The 24402-nt window shown below is 35.7% G+C and overlaps 1 protein-coding gene and 2 long non-coding RNA genes across 8 annotated transcripts in view; 1 reads left to right on the forward strand and 2 right to left on the reverse strand.

Moving 5' to 3' along the window:
• Positions 1–24402, reverse strand: part of LOC412888 (A disintegrin and metalloproteinase with thrombospondin motifs 7) — an 81228-nt gene that overhangs the window by 23151 nt on the left and 33675 nt on the right. For all 5 annotated transcript variants that reach the window (XM_006570529.3, XM_006570528.3, XM_006570535.3 and 2 more), the window contains one exon: positions 13565–13902. In XM_006570529.3, coding sequence (XP_006570592.2) covers positions 13565–13902 — 338 coding nt within the window. The remainder of the gene's footprint in view (positions 1–13564; positions 13903–24402) is intronic.
• LOC102655251 overlaps positions 3791–24402 on the forward strand; it is a 41955-nt gene continuing 21343 nt past the window's right edge. The window contains exon 1 of one of the 2 annotated variants that reach the window (XR_411874.3): positions 3791–4079. This is a non-coding gene — a long non-coding RNA (uncharacterized LOC102655251). Of the gene's footprint in view, positions 4080–10612; positions 10922–24402 lie in introns of those variants that run through there. The other variant, XR_411876.3, reaches the window with a different exon arrangement.
• LOC102655355 lies at positions 8558–9002 on the reverse strand. The gene is made up of 2 exons (XR_003304803.1): positions 8732–9002; positions 8558–8657 (listed from the first exon to the last, which is right to left on the reverse strand). It is a non-coding gene; the product is annotated as an uncharacterized LOC102655355 (long non-coding RNA).

Here is a 24402-nt window from a genome sequence, read left to right on the forward strand (position 1 = left end):
TCGTCTCGAATTGGAAAAAAGCGTCGATGCGTCGTCGCTTCGAGATAAACTCGTTAAACGAACGATCGAAAATCTCTTCATTTTTTGTTTCTTTGTTCTTCGTTAATTGATCGGATTTGCACGTCAGATTTGCAGCCGATAATTGGGAGATGACGGAATGAAATTCTATTTCTATCATTTTGAAGTAGAAATTCGAGATTTTCGTGACGAATATTTTATGACAAATTGGAAATACGATTTATGAAAAATTTGCATAAGTTCGTATCCGTTGGATATTTTTATTCTTGAAAATTGAAATTGAAAATTATTATTAACTTAACGTAAAAATACGGGAAGGATGGAGATCGTTATTTTTGTTACAAATAAATTTCCATGGATTTTAAATTTTATTAGAATCAATTCTTCGTTGCTCCTTAAAAATATCCATGAAGATTTAACTATGAATTATAACATTCGTATTGTAATTAATTTATCACGGAAATACACTCAGAATTATAAAAAAAATCCATCATATCTTTTCCGAATTCAACTTTAAAATCTTTTATTTCGATTCTCCATTAAAATTCCATTTTATACAATAATTCTTCTTTGTAATCATCGAAGAATCACAAAAACGAGAAAGAAACATTTCAAACAGACCGAAACGAAAATTGTATCGAAGGAACCGTCGAAATCTATGGAAGCTCCGCCGGTGGCCGCAATGGCCCCCACGATCCATCCACTACGAACCAAACTGTAATTATTCACAGTGTAGATCTAACCGGTAGCGAAAGGTTAGGAGGCGTGAATACAGTCGGTGTACACGCATGCACGCGCACGCAATTTGATTCAATGTTCACCGCTGTAGGGGAACAGGTTTCTCGAGCGGTCGTCGTACGTGCCGGCCCGGATCTCGATATACGTGGTTAACATATAATTATCGGTAATAGGTAATCAGAGTGGGGAAACGGCCCCTCCCGTCCAATTAATGCGTATCTATTTCACCAGATCTTGGCTATCAGATGGGTGGTCCTTATTACTTTCGGCAATTAGCGTTATAATCGATCGTTTTAATCGAACCGACGGCGCAACGTTGGAAAAACTGTCGGTTGATGAACGGTTGGCGTCGATCGCTGCGCCACCTCCCGGCTACTTCTCGAGATAGCTAGAAATTGTAATAAACACGGATAATTGGCTCGCTCTGCCGGTGGTCGGCAATCAAAACGTTGAAAAATCTTATCTCGATTCTACGTCTTTTCTCATTTCTTTCTTTTTTCTTTTGTAAACCAACGAAACGAATAATCGATAGATCAACATTTTCCCGGGAGAATAATCTTCAAATTCTCGAAAGCAACGTTTCTCAACGTGCTTGCGAATCGCAAAGCATATCGTATATGGTATACGCGTCTTACGAGTACGGTGGTTACGCTCGTCCCAATGATCCGTGCAATCGGGATTCTTTTTCGTTGAAAGCCAATACGGGAGGAGAGGAGCACGCGTGTGGTGGTAGTAGCCATCATTATGCACCACCCACACACACATACGGGTGGTTCGTGGCGACTATTCTAATGACGGCATAAATCACGTTCCACCGCAGGAAGCATTTATCATCATCGAGATTCTTGCCCCCTTCACCTTCTTCCTTCCTTTCGTTCGCCATCGATTTCTCGCCGCTCTCGCCGCCCCTCCCCCCTCGCCTCACCCCTTTCCCATTCCCTTTGTGCCGGCCATTCTTCTCTCGGCTCGAGCAGATGCATCCACCTTGTAAAAGCCACCCTCCCCAAGGAATACGAACTCTCGCATGCCTTTTATCAAGAAATCACCAAGTTCCGCCACTGCTAAAGGGAACATCGATTTTTCTTCTCTTTTTTCTCTCTCTCTCTTCACGCTTAAAAGGCGTGGAGGAGGGGGGATGAAGATTCGGGGAAATGGTTGTTTTAATCTCTCTTCTTTTCTTTCTTTCTTTTTTTTTTTTTTTTTTGAGAACGTTAACTCTCGTGTGTTTCGTCAAAGATTAAGTTCAATGGGTATATCGATCATTCTGTTAATCATCGATGTTGTCCATTTTTAATGTCATCGTATGATTGATCGATCGCGTAATTAATTACGGTAATGAGTCGGTAAACTCTCTCATCTTGTGAAAAAAATATCGTGCCCCCCCTCCTCTCTGTGCATCATTACACGTTGAGTGAATCGATGTTTCGATCGGGAATTTAATTGAAATAATAATATTGTTTGAAAATAAATTTATCGTTAATAATTATCAGGCGAGCGAAATTTAATAATCGAGAAATCGATTATTATTTATTTAAAAAAAATCTTTAGTTCAGTTTCTCAAAAAAAAAAAAAAATCAATTTTTCTGCCCTGAATATAAGCCTGGTTTCGATCCCTTTTTCCGATATACGTTATTCCATGGTATTTCTGTTTTATCGGCCAAGTACGAATATCAGGGAAAATCGATCGTCACGCCGTTTTACTTTACACCTGCCAGGCTCGTAAATCCGTATCGGCCACCTTCACAGTCGACAACGGTCGGCCCGCCAACGTAAAGCGAACGATTTTTCTCGATGCGAAAAAACGCGGAAAACACGCGGGCCGATCGATGCAACTCGTGCAACACGTGCCGCGGCAACGGATTCCTTGATCTCGTTACGAGGCGAGCTCCATCCGCCTTCCAACTCTACTGGATTCCTCGAACTCTCGTGATCAAGGCGTTATACGTTCCATGGCCGTTCAATGGACCGATTACTATCGCGGATGAAATAAAAGGAGTCGTTATTCACCGGCCCCGATCACGTTGTTGTATCTGCCCTGTTACTTGACAGGAAACGCGTGTAACGAAGGGAAAGACAGAATTTATATACCTCGCGGGGGAATAATGTGATGGAAAAGTCTCCACGCCGTTTATCGATTTCCCTGGAATTGTCTGTAAAACACGAAGGTTCAGTACCTGATTTTATTTTTACGTGTCAAATTCATTTAATTAAGATGTAAAGATTAAGATATAAATCTTATTTATTTAATATTTTCGAATTACGTGTATTTACATAGAATAAGAAATTCGATATTCAGATATTTACTCGATCACGTTTAAATAAAGCGAAACACTAACACGTATCGCTCAAGCAAATAATCCGTTAATTTCGTAACATTGTAAACTCATTTGAATATACAAACACGGTCATCGGAGTATAAAAGTGAATTATGAGTACGGTAGTCAGATGGATTAGCAAATATTAAGAGAACCACATCCGTTCAATAATATCGATAATCCAATATCGATAATTATTGACAATATTATTGAACGTATGTAGCCTCGTATGGAAAAAATCAATAATTATCGACAATAGGTATTAGGGTTGCATTTGGTCTCGAAAAAATCAATAACAATCGATATTGACAATATCATTGATCATACGTATCAGAAAAATAAAGAGAAATCAAAAATACCAAATCACATAAAAATATTATTGATATTATCGATTTGCACGCGCTTACTTACATTCCACCTCCGACGAATTAAAATATTAAAACTTCATCCACGATGATCTATGACTTAATAATCGAAAGAAAATGATCGAGCCACGTCGATTAATAATGATTAATGAGCCTTCGAATGACTTTGTACACTCTTGGTGTAATCGGTGAGAAGGTAAGTAATTAAGGAATTTCTTCAGGGATCATGGATGGTAACTTCGAGGTCCTAACCTATCGGCTTGTGCACAACACATTGCGACAAGTGTACACACCCATGCTTGCGTGGTTAATTCGTCTTGTCTTCGGCTGGGAGACATGCGCAAGAGGGACACGAGCGATCGCTGCGTGACGTCATTCACGATCCTTGCCGCGATTAGTACCCGACGCGAACGATATCGCGCAATTGACATTTCGAATAATTTATCGTCTCGTTAATAAGTTCTGCCAGGACAGAAGGGCGTAATCCCGGTACTCGTATCGGTGTTAAGTTATACACAGGTTGGAAAACTTCTCCCGTCTTCTCTGTCTCGCAATTAACTCCTCTTTTCTTGCAAGATGAGAATCGAAGAAGCTGAGGTTATGTGGCCGTAAATTAGATTGTGGATTTATAGAAAATTGAAAGGTATGTAAATGTATTTTTATAATTATTTAATAGATAAGTAGATACAGTAGGAATGTAATAAATTTGTAGAGACAGTAATGTGTAGATTGCGATTTATCGAAATGTGTATATTTAATGCGTGTACAGTAAAGAGCTATAAGCAAGAGTTGGATTAAAAGTTGCATAAGAATTATTGTCCGACCATGAGTAGATTATGCATGCATTTGTGGGAAAATGTGGAGAAATGTAGATTTATACTTTGATAAATACGGTATAACTAAAAGTATAAGTATACATATTGTATAGGAATTATAGTAGCATAAGTATAGATAATATAAATTATGAGATTGTGATTTATGGGAAATTAAATCGTATATAAAAATGTGACACAAAATAAGCGAAATGTAGAATTTCAATTGATCAGTGATTAATTTCTTCAAGTTGTGATGAAAAGTTTATCAAGATTTAATTTCTAAAAATATAATATATTTTACTAGCAAGAAAATTTAGAATTTTTCGCAAAAAGAAAACATCTAACTTGTATCATGATAAAAATATTAATTTATAAAAATTTCACTCGATGAATCTAATTGTGATTTATGAAAGAAATATTACTAGAGATAATATAAGAATTTCACAGTACTACCAATTTCACGTTTCGTAGATTTTCTTTTCGTTAAAAATTCAAGAGAATTGAATTAACATGGATTCTCGAGACGATTCCGTGGTTGGATATCTCGTTATCGCATAACAGAGTCATAAATAATCTTGGTCGTTTATTAGAACGGATTTATAAGCGCAACGTTGTACGTAGTTTTTCTTCTCTTTCAATTGACGAGTCAACAGGATAACTTGTAACGATATTCCAGCTTGGGGATAGCTGTTGAATAATTCTTCCTTGAATTAATTTTAACTCCTTGAAGGATCAATCCGATACAATGATTTCTAAATGAATTTCTTCTTTGTAACGGAGATACATACGATTCGTTCCGAATATTTTTCAAGATTAATAATAGTGACAAGTGTTTTCGTACGCGATCTCGAGTTTATTGTGTCATCGAAACCAAAAATAATTCTATTTTATAATGACGTAGAGACGTCTAAAAATATTCCACCGATCAAAAAAAAAAATAAATAAATTCCACAAATTACCTCGCTTTGATGTGCTTTGCTCTTTACAGCAAATTTAGATCCCTAGAGTAGTGGAGGATTCGAGGAAAGAAGCCGATAAAATTAGCATTTTTCCAGTCGAAGGATAAATCCGTGTCGAGCTCTCTCTCTCTCTCTCTCTCTCTCTCTCTCTTCCCCCACTCCCTCCCCTATATCTTTTCAGAGGAATCGAAGGGAGATGGAAATCCACGTTATTTTTCAAAGGAACATTCCCATTATTTACTTCGGAATTAACTAACGCAACAACGAGTGTTGTGTTGTACGCCATCTTGTAGGCGCGATTTGTTCAAGGCATCTCACGCGAGAAGATGCATGTCCAAGAGGCATTTCGCAGCCGACGTGACCGGGCCTATCGTAGCTCGCGATCGTTCCTGGAAATTTAATAGACACGTCCCGCGGTTGTTGTATCCTTGATCCTCGGACGACGATACGGCCGAGGACTTCGTGCGATTCGAGATAACGTAAAGAGGCGGAGGGGAGGGGGGGGGGAGATAAAAGGGGCCACACCTTTCGGTAGCGGTTAGATAGCTACCTGCCAGCTTTTTCTCCCCTCCCCTCCTCCTCCTTCTCCTCTTCTTTCGCCCGCAACGAATTGTCCTTACTATTTCTTCGCAGAGTGAGAAAGAGAGAGAGGGAGCGAAGGAGGCGCTACGGTCTCGCGTGTCTGGCTCGTTGCTTCTTGATAACGTTGCTCTGCGTATTTGTTGCGTTGGAAGTAGGTTGAGCGATATGGCATCTTTTGAATATTCCTCCGCGATTATTTTTTTTTTTTTTTAAATATAAGAGGAATCGAAAAGGGGAGGGAAATTTGAAATTGCAAATGAATATATATACTTATATATATACTTCGAATATTATCTTGACAAGTTACGAGAATTTAATATGGTAGAATAATTATAAATTAGATTGGGAATATTTTTAATATTTCTTAGACTTATAATATATTTTATAATTGATTATAAAAATACAATTCTCGGAATATTTTAAAATTGTTCACCCATGCAAATTCGATATCGATCGAAACAATTTTCTTCGAAGATAATTCATTCGATGGATTAAAGATTAAATTTTTGAACCACCTTCTCCACTTCTCGCAAGTCCGTTACAAGCCCACATCGCGAGGGTTAATTAATTGGTTGGATTCCTGTTGGCTTCGTGGCGCATCGATCGAATTGCGACTTGTCGAATTAAATCGCAGGCGAGGAAATTACACGCGTCCACGGCCATCGTGAATTCACCGAATTTTGCTTTGATATATATATATGATTATTCGTCTGTCCTCGTCGTGATTAGAGATCCATACGATGCGTTACTTTTATCAGCTTGGATTTAATATCGAATATCAAAATTGGCCGTGGATTGAAGGCCATAGAAATGTATCATTGAGTATTATATCGGAATATTGAAGTATTTTCGGCCTAGAGATATTTGATGGATTCGTGAAAATTAAATTTCGATATTTGGAGAAGGATGAATGGAATTTTGATCACGTCCGTTTTAAAAATTGCGAAATGTGAATTCTTAGAATAGAGAATAATTAGAAAAATGAAATATTCGTTCATAATGAATTATCATCGAATTCGAATATATTAAACAAGTAAATTAGAATGATTTGAATATGGAAGAAAAAATTTTTTAAAAATTTCAATTTTAAGATTCATCATAATCTTAAAGAGGAGAATTAAAAAAAATGTTTGGAATGGTATCGAATCATCACTGAATTCTCTGCTTTGGAATAATTAAATAACAAGTAAATTAAATTATAAGATTATAAGAATAATCTAAATCTTGAGAAAACTTCAATTATAAGATTATAAAAATAATCTAAATCTCTAGAAGACTTCAATTTTAATCCAATCTAAATCCCAATAAAATCTCGATCATCAAAATACCAAAATCAAAAATCAAAATCAATTATCGAATTCGAAGATCAAACGTTAAATCTTAGAATTATAAACGTTCCTAATTATTTAATAATAAATAAAATTAAATAATAAATAAAATTTGTATATAACCGATTTTTATATACAATCATCGAAAACGAGACTCGGAATACGCCTAGATTAAATTAAATACGATTCGAAGGGAAGACAACAGGTGCGGTGAAAAGAAAAAAAAAAAAAAAAAGAAAGAAAAAATTAGCACAGATCCTTGTAGAAACAGTGGCGGCACACTTTGTTGCTAATTTCTCCTTGAAGCCGTCGGACGTGCCCACGTGCGATCGTTTATGTATACATATATATATATATTCGCATTAACCATGTTTCTCCCGCTGTTACGCGTATATTTTCTCGTGCGTGCGATATCCGGTTTTATTACACCATAAAATTGACGGAACAGAGGCGTTCGAACGACCCGCGAATATGCCTTTGAGCAGACAGAGAGAGAGAGAGAGAGAGAGAGAGAGAGATTCGCTCAAGCAATTTACGATTAATTTCGGATTTAAGGATTGGGATTATGTTTTCGTAAAACACTGGATTGACGCTTATTGACGATTATCTATCACGAGATCGCCTAAGATTTATTATTTATTATTTTTCTTCGTGTCGAAGTTGATTGTTGCAGATCGAACAGAATTTCGATTTTTAATGGTCAAAGTTGGCGCGCTTGAAAATTAGATCGATTGTTGATTGTGCCTTGATAATTGCTTTATCGATTCGAAGTTTGAAATAGAGATTTAATTAGGTTTTGGAAGAGTCTATCGATAATTTGACGTTAATTAGCTTCGGAGTTTTAACGAAATACATATTTGTTTCGATATAATGAATTGTTGAGAGGTTTGAACGCGTTTAAGATTAATATATCGATATAGGATTCCGTATACGCGAGTTTGATAATATTTAACATCGTTTTTAATATTACCGACAATCGGTATATTAATTCTTCGAACAAGTTAGGCTATGATTATGAAAATTAGAATTTTTTCATATCTCCTCGAAAAATTAAGACAAATTATAACTTAATTTTAATTCTCTCCTTATGGAAATTTCAATAATTATAAAACCACAATACTATATTGAATATAACAATAATAAATTACATTCGAAGTTTTTTCAGATCTCCTCGAAAAATTAAGACAAAACCTAACCTAATTTTAATTCTCTTTTTATGGAAATTTCAATGATTGCTACGATTATGAAACCACAATATTATCGTATATTGAACATAACAATAATAAATTACATAATAATATAATAATAAGAAACAATAATAAAAAATAATAATAAAAAACATAACAATAATAATTACATTCGAAGTTTCTTCAGATCTCCTCGAAAAATTAAGACGAAACATAACCTCACTTTCATGAATTTTCTCGATCGTTTTTCTTTTTTTCAATCTTAAAATTATACGAGATAAACTTTTGTTCATTCTGTTATTACGAAAACGTCCGTCGTGGTTACTCGTTACGTTATAAATTTCCCGTTTCTGGAAAAATTAATGGAAGGAATCGCATAGTTAAAGCATGGTTAACGATACGAATTACCTGGCGTTATATTTACCGAAAATATTTTATCGCATCCTTAAAAACGGAAAAATTGCTTTTTGCTCCCTACCGCTGTTTCTCCAGATGAATTTTTTCGTTGAAATATTATCGTTGTTGGAGAAGTTCTCCCACGTGCCGGTGGACGTAAAACATGGCCTCAATTTTTAAACAGCCACTCTCCATCCTCGGTATTAAAATTTACAAATGTCGTTTACCGTCCGTATTTCATTCCTTCCCGGGACTTGATCGGGTATTTTTCTCTCGAAATTTAACTCCTAATTCTGCAACTGTGAAATCAAATCTATGAATCTAGGTAAGATGGTGCTTCTAGCTCGATGATAATTTCTTCTAAAAGTGTCGTGGATCTCAACGACGCCGATTCGTCATCGCTTTCAACTGATTTCGTCAGAATTCAAATTATTTTAAAAATTTCTTCAAAAATTAATAACTACGAATTTTGTTAATCCACCACCATGATAAAGAAGAATAATTCTTAATGGTAAAATATGAAATATCGATTTTTAAGAATCTCAAGAATTTTCTGAAATTCCAACAATCACGATTATCAAAAATTTTCAGAGCTCATTTTAAGTCTCTTCGAAAAAACTAAGATTCATAATAGTGAGAAAAAAAATTATGAAATTACAACAAGATTAATTCTCTCGATGGAAATTCCAATAACAATCACGATTATGAAATCACAACACTAGTGAATATCAGATGCGATAATAAATTAAACTCAGAACCTTTTCAAATCTTCTTGAAAAATTAACACAAATCATAACCTAATTTTCATTAATTCTTCTAACAATTACTATGATTATGAAATCAATCTTTTCAAAAAGAAATTTTTCTCTTCGAAAAACAAAAACAAATCATAACCTAACTTTTATGAATTTTCTCGATGGGAATTCACTCAGAGTTTTTTCAGATCTCCTTGAGAAACTAAGACAAATCATAACCTATGACAACACCATGATTATGTGAAATCACAATTATTTGAACACAACGATAAATAACACAATCTTTTCACATCTCTTTTTCTCTAAACGCTAAATCTCTCGATGTGCAAGCATCGATCTCGAATTCCTTCCTATGTAAATTCTCCAACGATCGCCACGACTGCGAAATTACAATTATCCCCGACGATATTAATTCGCCAACGATAAACCTTCCACGAAACTGTCGGAATTTGTTTGCCCGATTCTCGCGCGATCAACGCATTCTCGAATGTAATTTTCGGCCATCGACGTATCCGTGGACCGCGGACCTGCCCTCTGGTGGGAAGCAAACGCTTATTTACGCGACACGTAAATGAAGCAATCGTTTCGAGAGTTGCAGAGGGCGCGCGAGAGCGTAATTGGCGGCACGGATACGTAACGTTCGGGTAATTTCAGGGACGCGCTCGTACAACGGTATTATACGGGGGATTAATTCGTACGGTACAACACCGCCATCGGTTTCGACCGCTTACAGAGTTAGAATTGAATTTGACATCCCGATCCACCCTTTTCCACCGCTGTCCCCGCAAGATGCCGTGCCCCGTGATCCCTTTGTTACGTTGAGTGGCTTACACGGACATTTCAAAGCCCGGCATTACGTTTATTGGATAGGTCGATGATATTGGGATCAAAGCGGAGGGGAGGGGGGAGAGGCTTGTACGGGCGAACAATGTTCCCGGGTTTGAATCTCTTTGAGAGGGCGGCGGACGCGAAATAACCGTTTGATTAGATGTTGTTTCCGGTAGTTTTCACGAGTGCAATCGTTGGAGTTTAATTTTGATTCGGTGAAAATGGATTTTTTGTACGAGTGTAAAAAAAAGTGTGGAAAAGATCGAGGAATAATTTACACGTTTTCACGTTCGAATTATATCTGTATATTTTTAAATTTCGAAAAGTGATCTATTAATTATTCGATTGAGAAAGTGTTTTCGCATAATTATGAAAAAAAAAAAGAATCGTAAAATCGTATTCAATTCTCAACGGAATTTCCAAGAGTCAAATAAATATCACGGAATTTCAGTAATAACCCGAAAGAAGAATACGGTGCAATCCCGAGGATTCTAGATTTATTCCGACATAAACGCCCGTATTCGAACTTGCCTGGAAACTGATTACGTTCACGAGGTGACGCACAGGAGAATAGGCGTGCTCTCTCACAGGTAGACGGTGCTTGGTCGAAGGTGCGCCGTCATAAATCTGCCAAGGTATGGCAAATTAAATCATTATCTGGAAGCTGGGAGCAAATTGCGCCGATGCATGCATCGTGCCATCTCCCTTTCTCTCTCTCTCTCTCTCTCCTCTCCTTATATTCCTCCTCCGCTCTTCGCCTTTTTCCATTGTTCTCCCCATTTCACACTCTCCACCTCGATACCACCTCCGTGCCTTTTCTTTCCTTCTTTCCTTCTTTCTGTATTAATGCGATTATTTCAGAATGTTCAACTTTCCCCTCTTTCGTGTTACGTTTTTTGCCGCATGTATCCCTTTTCTTCTCGATCCTTCGCATCAATACAGTACTATTCATACGCGTTTCTTTTTTCTCCTTTTTCTTTGCATTATTGCAACCACTCTTGCGTACGATCACACCGCGCGTATTTCTATTTTTCTTCACTCTTCCGTCTGAATTATCGCAACCAACTCTAAGCAGTGCACGCTTGTTTACCAATGTTTACTTTTCTTCTCCTCCCTCCTTTCTTTTCTATTATTGCTTCAAACGTTTCTTTTCTCCTCGCATCCTTTTCCTTTCTGAATTATCGTTATAACGACCCTACCAATGTTCTTTCTCCTTTTCTTCCTTCCTCTTCCCTCTCACTCGCGCAAATTCCAGACGAAAAGTATTAACGGTCTTAACCTCATCCAACCGTATCCTCTCTCTCTTTCTTTCCACTTGTTCTTTCTTCTTTTATTACGATTCTAACTCTTCCCCCTCCTCTTCCACTCTTGTGCTCGAGTTTCTCGAGCGCGCACAGTTCCTCTACTAGGAGCACGAATGTTGAGAATAGTAGATGTGCATGTTCGTATTTCGTGAATTTCGGCATTTTTCGGCCCTTCGATTGGCCGACTTAGAAACGTAATTTCACCGAGCGTCAGCGAATCCGCGAAGTTCGCTGTGAGGGCGCTTCAAGCGTCTGGATACGAGCAATTGGAACACGGTGTTTCACAAGTGGGAAAAGAGAGGGGGACGCCAATGGAAGATCGCCATAATTCGTTTTAGGCAACAGTTGGAGGAATCGAATCGCTTTTCAGAGAATAAATTAATCTATTCAGATGTGTATATTATATGAATTTTGTTTCGAGGTAGTCGAATATTTTCAAAAAAATCGTCGACGGATTTTTAAATAATGCGAGGATAAAAATATTTGCAAAATAATTAATAAATAATTGAAATAAAGTACGATATTATTAGAGAGGAAATGGAATTTTGGCATAGATTTTTTTAAGGAAAATAGCGTGTCGCTCGGATTCACGAGAAAGTTAAAAAAACTAAATCTTATTAACTGAGGGTTATCCTCTGCGAGTGTATACGTTACGTGTTATTCATTCGCTGTGTATTTTCTTTACTTAGCAACAGTGTAATCAAGTATATACGTAAACTCTTAAATATAAACCGTGGCTTGGGTTGGCGGGGAAGAGAAACGCACGCGCATGCGTATTGTTTCTTAATGAAAAAAATGCGCTGAACTTGCTATAACACTTTTTTGATACAATTTTTTTTTATTCAATATTTTTCATTTGCCATATCGTGGATAATATTTAATACGTTAATAACACAAAAAAAAAAATAGAAAAAATAACGAGTGATATATAATAATCGAATAACAAAGTGAAACTTCATTTCAAATTTTGTCGATGCTGCGAGCGTGCAACGTATCTGGGTCGATATGAAAGTTCAAGTAGTGGATCCGTACGATGTATCAGCCGCCGCCAGCGGTATTTTTCGTTACCCCGTTCTACTTAAGAGAATTCTTTGTTCATCGACGATTTACCGTCTTACCCTTTATAACTCGAATATTTATAACGTAAAATCTTTAATAATCGCCTCTCTTATTCTCACTTTTCTTTTTTTTTCTATCATCATCGTGGTAAATTTAAAAATTGAATCGATTCAATTCATTAATCTATTTTCTCACTTTTTTTCTCGAACTCGAAATAACTTTGCGCATATATAAAGTGAAATGATCTTATACGTTTCTTAATGAAGAAATAACAATCCGAGGAACCTTATCTACAAATCGATACTTTTATTAATTCGAGATAACTAAATCACTCGCCGATCACTAAAAGTTGATAAAATTCGTTTCCAAATTTATAAAAAAAATTATCGTTTCAATATAAAGTTATATACATCGAAACTCTTAAAATTTTTACTCCTTCTTTTAAACATTGAACAGATTGAACCAAATACCCAAATATTATATGAGCAGAGAACCGATCGATAAACTGTTCGGGTCGCGTTACGATAGAATCGAGAAATATTATTATTACAAATTTATTAAAGAAGCATTTAAATTTCAATTTCACGACGGATCTGGAAACACCTGTTCCAATTTAAACCGTTATAAATTATCGACAATAATTTTTTTTATTTTCTCTCGTTAAATTAAATTAAACGTAACTCGCCTCTCGAGCTTGTGAAACGCCAATCTAAAGAAACGTCGATCGATCCTACGATCTTTTCTCGTCGCGCGAATTCAACATAATTTCTCTCAATCGTCAAAGAGACGTTTGTCGAGAAAAATGGAGAGACGCTGATCCGATCGATCGATCGATGGCGCAAGGTAAGCGAGAGAGACCGAGGTGGGAGGAGGGAGAATAAAGTGGGGGAAAGGAGGGAGGGGGGTAAAACTCACCAAACCGTCGCAGGCGGACAAGGCGACCCGGGAATTGGCATGTCCCCGAATGAAACCCCGATAATGGCACTTGCTCGAGCTATTTTTTGGCCTGGCGCGCACGTGCACGTCTCGTTTCCGCCTTTCGACGACGAGACCAGGCCCGATGAACTTTTCCACGGCGGCCAGCTCGATGTGGTACTCGTTACCGGCTACCGATAATCGATAGTGAACCACTGGCCCATCCTCGTGATGGTGATGGGTCACGTTGTGCGAAATAAGCACGCCTCGCTCGCTCACTTTTCGGGGTATCGCTATCTCGTGGCTGTGGATCCCGTGGCCCTGGACGGTGTACACGCCTGGAAATGGAAACGGAATCTCGATTAGTTACAGAATTTCTTTTCGCCCGGTTCGTCATTTTCCGGTTTTCGGAAATCAATGGAAAGTGAATTTTCGAATGAAATCAAAATTTCGAGCGCAGGCAGTTATTCTCGATTTTTAAAGGGTAGAATTAAAATATTAGGGGAAAAGTCTACTTTTCTGTTGATTTTTAAAGTATTAGTATTTCTTTCAATTATTTTCGAATTGAATCGATGTGAACTCGTATCGAAATATTAGGAGAAGATTTATTTTTCTTGATTTCTAAAGAATCAAAATAATATTTTTTAATTATTTTCGAATTGCAATTTTTTTTTTTTTTTTGAATTTAGAATCCAATTGATATGAATTATCGAAATATTTCATATATAATTTCAACGGTATACAAAATTCCATTTTTCTTAAAATTTTTTTCTAAAAAATTAAAATGTAATATTTTTCGATTATATACGATCTAATTTTGAATTTTAATACAGAAGTTCTCTGCTTCTCTCTGTGATTAAAACAAGTGTTATCTTTGCGATAAATAAATAATCGGGGCAGATATTAAAAATAGATATTTTACGTAGAATATAATTTTAGATTATTATTTAATTATCTCTGCTAATTTAGGCGATACACCGATATCGGTATATCTTTGATATCGATATATTACGGTCGAAAGGGTAAAGGCAACGCTTTCGGGGGCCTCTAGAGGATCATATTCCATTTCCTTTATCCCTATCTCTCTCTCATTAGCGATACGTTGGCAAAATAACGCGACGCGATTGTTAAAATAAATTCTACGCGATAATTCTACGCAATTCTAACATTATTTGTTAGAAAATAAATTTAAAAAAAAAAATCATATTTCCATGAGCAATAACCAAGCGCAAACGTTCCAACCAAAGAGAAATAAAATAAAATAAAATAAAATAAAATAAAATACCCTTGACAATTATAATCGCATCGATTATAAATTATATACCGATATTCAAAAATCCGAAACCTGCTATTTACACGGCATCGGTTATCTCCCAGATTTACAATCGCGATAAATAACGCTTAAAATAACGTACACGTTAGTCATCATTTACGGATGCTCTCGCATAGAAATTTTATTTTTCTCCTCTTTCTCTCTCTCTCTCTCTTTCTCTCTGCGTCCACGCGAATAAAGAAAACGAGCATCGTGGATCGCACGCTCGAGATAATCTCCTTGGTTACGCAAGACGACCGTTCGTTCCTTCCCCCACCTTTCCCCTGGAAATTTATTCGTAACGCGATTAATCTTGCGTCCAGCAAAGGGACACACATATATATATATATATATATACGTATAATATATATATATATATATATATATATTAATTGAGTGTTTACCGGCGGCAGTTTCACCACGGGCCAATCCAACATGATGCGCGCGCATCGTCGAGTGTCGGAGAGCCGAGTGGGCAGAGACTCGTATAAACGGAGCGCGGAGAATTCGAAAGGAGAGAGGGTTGATTGATCGCGAACACCCAATGCTGGGCTCGCATAAAATAATTGCATCGACGAACCGACGCTTCATTAAGAAGACAACTATCGCGACGTGATTGTGATAATCCGGCCCAATCGAGTTATTCGCGTTATTCGCGATACGAGGACGAAACCGCGTCCTCGCGTTGAGTAGTTTGAGAACAAGTCGAAGCGAGAGGATAGATACGTAGAGATCATGCGTTCGCGGTTGTTTTAAGGAGATTGAAAAGAATTATTATTTTGAGTAAACGGTGGTAGATCAGAGATTTTTATTTCAAAGTATAATATAATTTCGTGAAGGATAAAGGATCTTTTCTCGTAAAACAATTCGTAATCTGCAACAAATTATTTTATATCAACATATACGTAATTTTAGCAGAGAAAAAGAAAGAGAAAGAATGAATTCAGTTCGTAATTATTTTAAAAAGATTGAAAAAGAATTATTCGAGAAATTATTGTTTTAATCTAATATTAAATGAAAAAGCGTATGTATATACATATATATATATATTTTAATGATTCTTGAATGAATAAGTGTTTATTTAAAATGAGAAATAAAACGTTCTTTTTTATTTTCTACTCGTAAAAGTCTCTCCTCATAAAGCAATTCAAAATCTGCGATAAATAGCCCGTTTTATATCAACATTTACGTCGTTTCGAGTAATTGAGGATCTTACCGGCGACAGGATAATTATTTTAAAAAGATTGAAAAAGAATTATTCGAGAGAATTATTCTCTTAATCTAACGTTAAAAATATTAAATGGAAAATTGTATATATATATATATATATATATACAATTTCTTCGTATAATAAAAATAGCAGTTTATTCGATAATTTACATTTATTTCAATTTAAAGCAAAACGATAAAATAGAAATATTTATTCATTAATTACTTTTTTCTTTTTTATATATCAACCTCTAAATTACATTCTCTCGAAAATAAACCTGTCTTCCGTTCTTTGAAGAACCAACAACCATCTTCAATCCTGCCTGTTCAACATCGCGTTTCTCGAGTTTCGAATCGTTGGCCGCCCGCGAGAATAACTCACGGGATCTCTATTGGTTCGTTACAGTTGATTGAGCCTTAATACTCTTACCGACATGTTCGCGGTCGGCCATCTTGATCCCGATAAGGGCTCCGCGATGCAATAAACGTTTATTTCTCTTCGTAAACGGGAAGTTTTACGAGCGTAGCCACGCCAGAAAAAGATTTCTATCGACAAAAAATTTTCTATCCTTTAATTTTATTAACCTATACCTGCACGAATTCTTTGCATTCTCTGTAACCAGTTCTTAAATTATATATATAATATTTATTTTATTCATACATTTTTATTAATTATTCATACATTTAATTTCAGATTCTATTTACTTTAAAATCTCAATTTATATTATTCCTGCAATTATAAATTAGATATATAACGCCTCGTTATCCGAAACCAGTTAATCAATTAATTTCAATAATTGTATTAAAAATGGCATTTTTTTCTATCATTTTTTTTTCTTCTCTCTCTTTTTCGAATATTAAATTATTGGCATCAAATTATTTTCAAAAATATTCACATTGTTCGAACATTGTTATATTTAACGTTATCAGGATATCTCATTAATTTTCCCCGCTCTGGCTTCGAACAACCGAGAATGACGGTATAATTTATTTTTTTTTCGTTTTATTTTTTTTTATATTCCAGTTCATGGAACTCATTATACACGGTATGAAGTCGACGGTGAATAGAATATGCAGAGACGAGGAAACAGTATTCGTAGCGGATTGGATATACTTTTCAGCCTTCCTTTCCAACTTTTATTCACTTAACACGGCGTGCCCGCCGTTAAAAATTACGCTCATTTTCAACCCGCTCTCCCTCTCTCTCTCTTGCTCGCACGCTCGCCCGCCATTTTTACTCCACTCCCTATTTTTTAATAACATTTTTCATTCGCGAAAGCACTCCGTTGCGCTACATAATTACGAAGCGTGTCGTGTCAGTTTTACGAGCAAACCTGATACAAATATGAAGCAGAAAGAATCGCGTTCATTAAGAAAATGGATCTCGAATGTCTTCAGGCTATGTAATACGCACCTTTTTATTTTCTTTATCGTCTCCTCTTTATTGTTGTCGCTACATCCACTGTACTTCTATCGTCCCTTTCTCCCAAAATTTTGTCGATTTTGTCGAAAATACTTCTTTTCAACAATAGGATAAAGTAAATTTTTGTGAAGCAAAGTTGTTGTCCAATATTTTTACATGATTAAGAGAAAAAGTGGAAGAGAAGAAAAAATTTTTATTCGTTTTTTCATTTCATTTTTATAAAAAGATAGAAGAAAGTTCGAAGAAAATTTGGGAAAAATTTGCTAAAAATTTCAATCGTAGCAATATCGATAATTTTTAAATTATATTAAATTATTTATAAAATTGTGAATAATATATTTGCCGAGTTCCTTTAAATTATATAATTAATTAATTTATATTAAAAATAAAATTTATTACTAATCTAATCATTATTTCTATATTTTAATAATTAAAATATAAATTTTTATAGAAAAATAAAATTTAAATTTAAATCATTATTATTAACGAATAAATTAAATTATTAAATTATTAAAATTAAAGAAAAATATTATCTCTATAATATTTTAAAACTAAAAGTAAATTTTTATTTTAAATTTATAGATTATCCCATAAATTTTTAATATAAAAATTTAATAAATTAATTAAAATTTAATTTATTAAAATATTTTTATATCTAAATTAAATTTATTTCTAAAAAAACTTGATATTAATAAGTTCGTTTAACATTTAATTTCTAAATTTATATTAATAATTTTATTTGTAACGCTATTTCAATCGAAAAGTAATTTTTAAATGTTATATAATATTTGGAAAACGCTATTTCAAATGGAAAAATCAAAACCATGGATACTTTTATTTCTATTTCATTTTTATCTCTATTACAAGATATCTCATCGTTTCATCAATGCAAATATATATATACATATAATATATATAAAAGAATCGAAAAAATAATCTTTTCCCTTGACTCAGCATTTTTACGCAGCATAAGTGAGAATCGCGTGTATCTGTTGGTAAAATAACTCCCTACCGCGAAATTTCACTCGCCGTAATGTCAATAACATCGGGTTATAGAAGCGCCCGTGAAAAGCGGAACGAAAGGCGGAACGTGCGAGGGGGGACAATTATCCGTATTGGGGCGCGAAAAATGATATATGCCCGGAATATCGTTGTCCGACCGCGTTATGAAAAACGGCACGAACGAGCGACGGCGCGTGGCACGAACGAAGGACAGTTTACGGGCCGGTGAAGCAGGCGGTAATAATTTCCGATCGATTTAACTCGGGGCGCGAGCAAGCAGCACACGCGGTTGGAAAGGAACCGCTGAGATTCGATTCGATTATTCTCTCCTCCTCGATATCGATAAAACTCCCACATTCTCGATTTTTATCTCGTCCCACGAGAGGAATGTCGCCGCCAATTTGTCAACTCTCACGGCGGTTGGGCCGTGGGAGGTCAAAGGATAGCCAAGGAGAGCTCGAGCTCTCGACAGCTCTGGAATTGTGTTTATCTCTCGATCCGTGTCGCGGACGTTGATGGACGAGATTTCTTCTTTTTCGATCGCAAGGATTGTCGAATCTTTTTTTTTTTTTTCGTAAGCAATATTACCGGTCATTTTCACAATTCAGATTGAGAACCTCTGCTTTAGAAAATTTCAACCGAGTTACTATCTATAACGCTAATTTTTAAATTAATAACAAAATTTATCTCAAGTAAATTAATAATTATATATCGATTGACGTCAAAGATTAAAAAGACAGAAGAAGAAAAATTAATATTACAACATCTCTCTCTCTCTCTTTCTCAAAGATTGAATGAAGAAAAAAATGTGAAACTCGTCTAATAAGTTCAAAATTAAAAAGAGAATTAAAGTCGAAGATTAAAAAGAGAAAAAAAGAGAAATTAATACTCTCTCTCTCTCTAATTTAATTATATTACATTACGTTGAAATTTAAATAACCTAAAATTATAGGATTATAGTTCAAACTAAAATTAAACGGCGAATATCAATCATAAAAAAGATGAAAGATCGAAAAATGTTAAAAAAACATCTCGAAAAATCACGATTTTCAATTGCAACTATAATACAAAATTAATACAATTAAATTAGAGAGAGAGAAAAAGAGAGAGAGTGAGAGAGATCGGATGTCGAAGGAAGCGAAGCTGGAACGCAACGTCTCTATTAACCCCCGGTCGATTATGCTCGGCCGAGGAGGAAAAAATCTGGAACGGCCACCGTCCTTTCCTCCATTGAAGACGATATCCGATCTCGGTACGCAGATTGGATCTGAACACAACTGTCAGCCGGCTCTCTACATGAAGACATATTACCCCGCGGCTTGAACCGATTCCCGTCGTCGCATTCCCAACCAGTCCTTTCCTCTCTCCCTCAGTTCCCCCTCGCCGTGCCATAGGCCAACCACAATTATTCTATTAGACGTTAGATCACCGTCGACAATAGTTAGTAAATAGTTTGTAGCTCTTGTTCCCTTCTGTACCGACCGATTCATCCATCGATCGATAACCGACGACACACGAATCCACGTTTCGATGGACTGACCGTTTCTATATTCTTACGTGTGTATGTGTATATATATATAAACATTTATACCCGGTACACTTTTTCGACGCTATATAACTGGCGAGCACGAGACGATCAGTTGTTTATTTTCTTCTGGCGGTTTGACTTGTTCGACCCACTGCTTGTTTACGTTACACAGTTGAGCTTGCGTTTAGTTTATCGCACGAAGTGAAAATACCCGAATTATGACCGCTGAGTAGTTTCGCGTGTTGGAAGGTGTTCGTAATAAAATTCTATATTTTTAAAATTTGAAATATACAAATAAAAGATTTATATCTAAATAAGTTGTTCTAAAGTGAATTTGAATTTCAATAATTTGTTATTTACTCGTTAATATTGTGGGATCTGACGATGATTTTGACTTTCTGAAAAATTCCTAGAATCTTATATTCTTCTAATTCAGAGGAAGGGGAGATTCTTCTGAATTGATAAATAGAGAACAGCATGAAGATACACTATCTCGGTTCAGCAAGATTATTAAGATATCGTGTCTCTCTTGAAGGATACAATCAAGAGCATAGAATATTGACTTATGTGAATCACCGATAATACACGTCGAATTGAACGTAATATATATATTTTCCACCTATTCTATTTTATGGCTAGGTTTATGCGCGCGCACACGGACGATGGATCGCGATAGATTCCGATCCCGTTGCGAGAGAATTGATAACGGCCCGTTTTGTTTAATAGGAGGTTTATCGCGGTCACTTTTCATCCGGCGCGACGCGGATTCATGGACAAGAATTGGTGGACAAGCGTGGATTTTATTATTTCGGATAAAATCGCATTCGTCCACTTTCCCCGCACCATCTGATTTACGATCTAATACAAAATGCGTAATTTAAAATGCTTGAATTATTATTCGCCGCGCGGGGATTGTATTATATACGTTCGTATTCGAATTTTATAAATCTCGGATATATATTTATCTTCGATTTCGAGAGATTGGAATATCGGAGAATGATTTAACCAGCGAATTTCTTTCTCTCTCGTTAGAAAGAAAAATCGATTTCCATTTCCATTCGGCCAGAGAAATTTCGTCGAGAGATAATAAAGATAATTTTACGTGAGTTGGGGAACAGGTTTAAGAATGGATGCAAGGACGAATTCAACTTTCGGGCAAACTGGAAAAATAACCTAATGCTCGTTCCTTATTCAAAACCGCTTCTTGACAACTTTGGATCGTTGTTCCCGAGGATAAATTACGATACGATATCATTGCATCGGTATTATCGTTTCAAACAAAATAAAGGAGTAATATTCCGTGCAAGTTGAAAAGGTTGCGATTCGAAAAGTCGGTTTGCCGACTTTACACATATAACAACACCGTCGAAATAATTTTTCTTTCTCGAATAATTTCCCTCTCCTCTGTCGATAATACACATCTCTCCAAGATCGACGCAATCGATATAATCCAAACTCGGTGTATCCTTCGCTCTCGAACATTCTTTTTTCCATCCAACTTCAACAGTTCCAAAAAAAAATTAATCTCCCTTCTCCCCCCATTTTCTAATTTTTTTAATCTCCCGTTCCCCTCGTTATTATCTCGCATTAATAACGAATCGACAAAGATTGGAATTATCGAAATTATCGAATCGAAGGTAGGAGATAAAGTTTCGGAAACGCGTGAAATCTGGAGGGGGGAGATATTTCAGATAGGGGGCGATAATGCGAGATCCGGTCGATTTACAACGGTTTATCGGTTAATTTCATCTGTACATTAATATCTACGTTAATATCTAATCAGGTTGTTCGGGGTCAGGTTTGGCTGCCGCGAGGAGAATTATTGTAAGCGGTTTGTTTAACGTACGGCCTGCCCCCGCCCCCCCTCCCCCGTATTTCTGAAATACAATCCCCGAAATTCCAATGGCCTCCTCCTTCTCCTTCTCCTTCTCCTCCTCCTCCTCCTCCTCCTCCTGCGGTGTATATAAATTTTGGAAAGGTTGGGAGAGAGTGATAAATGATGAAACGGGCGTGAATTAATGATCGCGAGACGAGGTGAATGGAATTATTATCCGTTTTGAAACGGAATAGATGGCGTTGTATCGATTAGTCGATTCGATGAATCCTCGAACGAATTCGATGCACCGTTTTCGCTTCCGATTTTTTTTTTTTTTTTTTAATTTTTTATCGGTTTAAGTTTTTGTGCGTTGAGGTTAGGTTAGGTTAGGTTAGAAACCATCGACAGTGGGTTCGGAATAATGCGTATTAATTTCATAAAAAATTTATTTTTAATTTTCATTTTTAAATTTAGAAAAAATTTCTATTAATAATTTGAATCGTTATAAATTATAAGTTTTTTGTTAGAAATTCGCACGATAAATATTTATCCACGCGATAAAAGTCGAAAAGTAGAAACTTTCTGCTTTTTCTCCGCCGCCATTTTATTTGCGAAACTTTTGCAAAATTGTATTAAGATTAAAACTTTCTCGTTACCCAGCGAATTTTTTGATCAAGCCATTCGTATTTATTGGATCAATTTTAAGCTTGTATTATAATTGTATATAATTATATTCTTTAATCGAGTCATTTCATAACCTATTTCCTTTGATATATTATATCAAATTTTACGCGATATTAATTATGGTAAATTATGGCTCGAAAACGAACGAGCTAATTAATAGTTTCGTTATAATTAAAGTTCACGTAAAATTCGATGGAATAATTAATACGATATATCAAAAAAATGAATAGAGGAAATTAAATATAATTCAATCGTTCGTTTCGTGGCGCGCATTTGATTAGCGTCTTTTTGTAAACCTAACCGCAAATATTGTGAAGTTCAACGTTGCTAATTCTCCGCAGCGTGGCGCGCGACGTTGTGTGCCGTTCGAAGAAAGAGAAGTTAGAAATAACGATGTTTACCAACAGTCGAATCACACGTTTCACGAAAGTATCAAATTATTGTCAAATTTAGTGATTTAGATCGATCAACTATCTGTACGAATAATGAAATTTGTTATTACGCGTTTTTTCACATAAAACTAACGAGTTTTCTCTTTTAACCACAGTTGAATTAGAATAACGATGTTTAGCGTATCGACGAAAATATGAAATTTTATAAGATGACGTGGCAATCTTTTAACGTTAACAACTCCTTACCTTTGAAAATATCAAATTTCACGTGGATCGATTATAATAAATTTTTCCTAGAAATTATTTTTTGACCGAGTTTCCGAATTCGCACGACATCGTTTAAACGAGAAAAGTTTCACTATATTCACGAGGTCACGTTCAACGTGCATAGACAACACGAAGGAGAAACACGTAAGATAAAAATGGTAAAAGAAATGATAGAGATGGCGAAAAAATGGGCAAAGATATCATATACGTTTCTTCTCGTATATATTTGCCAGGTTTCCTTCGCATGCGATACAAGTGTGCACGCAAACCTTGTAATCTTTTTTTGTCTCCAACCATCGAGACTTTAAACGAAGTAGTAACTTTTTACGAGGCGTCCTCGTACGGTCGATGGCGAAACTTTTATCCCGGTTTGAAATTTTTTTCCCGATAGCTGCGAAACGAACCTTCCCTTTTATTTCGAAAAAGAAAAAAAAAACCCATCCCAGAAATTCCAGAACAGAAAACACACGATATCAAGATATCAAAACGAAATCGATCTCTCGCTGTTTTTTTTTAGAATCTTTTCTTATCTTCTTTAAAAAACCAATCGCTTCATTTACGCTTCCTTAAGACTAGGAGAAGAGTATCTCGCTCGATAAGCGAAAAATCATTGATGACTCAGCTCGTTAATCGTGCTCATTATCGACTTCTCGTGTTCTTAACCGGTCCAAAGGAAATTATATATGTATAATTCTATAATATATAGGTCTTATTATATATATTCCTATTATATATAGTCCTATTATATATATAGGTCCTATTATATATATATATATATTCTATAATATATATAGGTCCTATAAAATTCGTGTTTCTCGCAAGGCGATTAAGCAGATAGTATCGATCGAGTTCTCTGCTAAGCAAGATATCAATCTCTCCTTTGCGAGAACAGAGTGATTTTATATATATAACTCTCTATATAACAATGGATATACTTACTATCACTATTCCCAACATTTCGAGATAAGATATCGATAATTCACACGCCTTTGTATGAAATATCGTCAATACCAAAAAAAAAAAGTGTCAATCATAATTTTCTTATGGATCAACCACAGTGAAGTTTAAAAGAGAAATTAACATCCGCTCACAATTCTTATTAACCAAATTCGTGCGGAATCACCGCGCAACTGGTGATGGCGCCACCTCTCTGGATGCCTCTCTCTGGACGCTGTGCCACGAGAGCAGGCTGTTAGTATCGCATC

This window comes from Apis mellifera, linkage group LG6 (assembly GCF_003254395.2).
Source record: "Apis mellifera strain DH4 linkage group LG6, Amel_HAv3.1, whole genome shotgun sequence".
Classification (NCBI taxonomy): domain Eukaryota; kingdom Metazoa; phylum Arthropoda; class Insecta; order Hymenoptera; family Apidae; genus Apis; species Apis mellifera.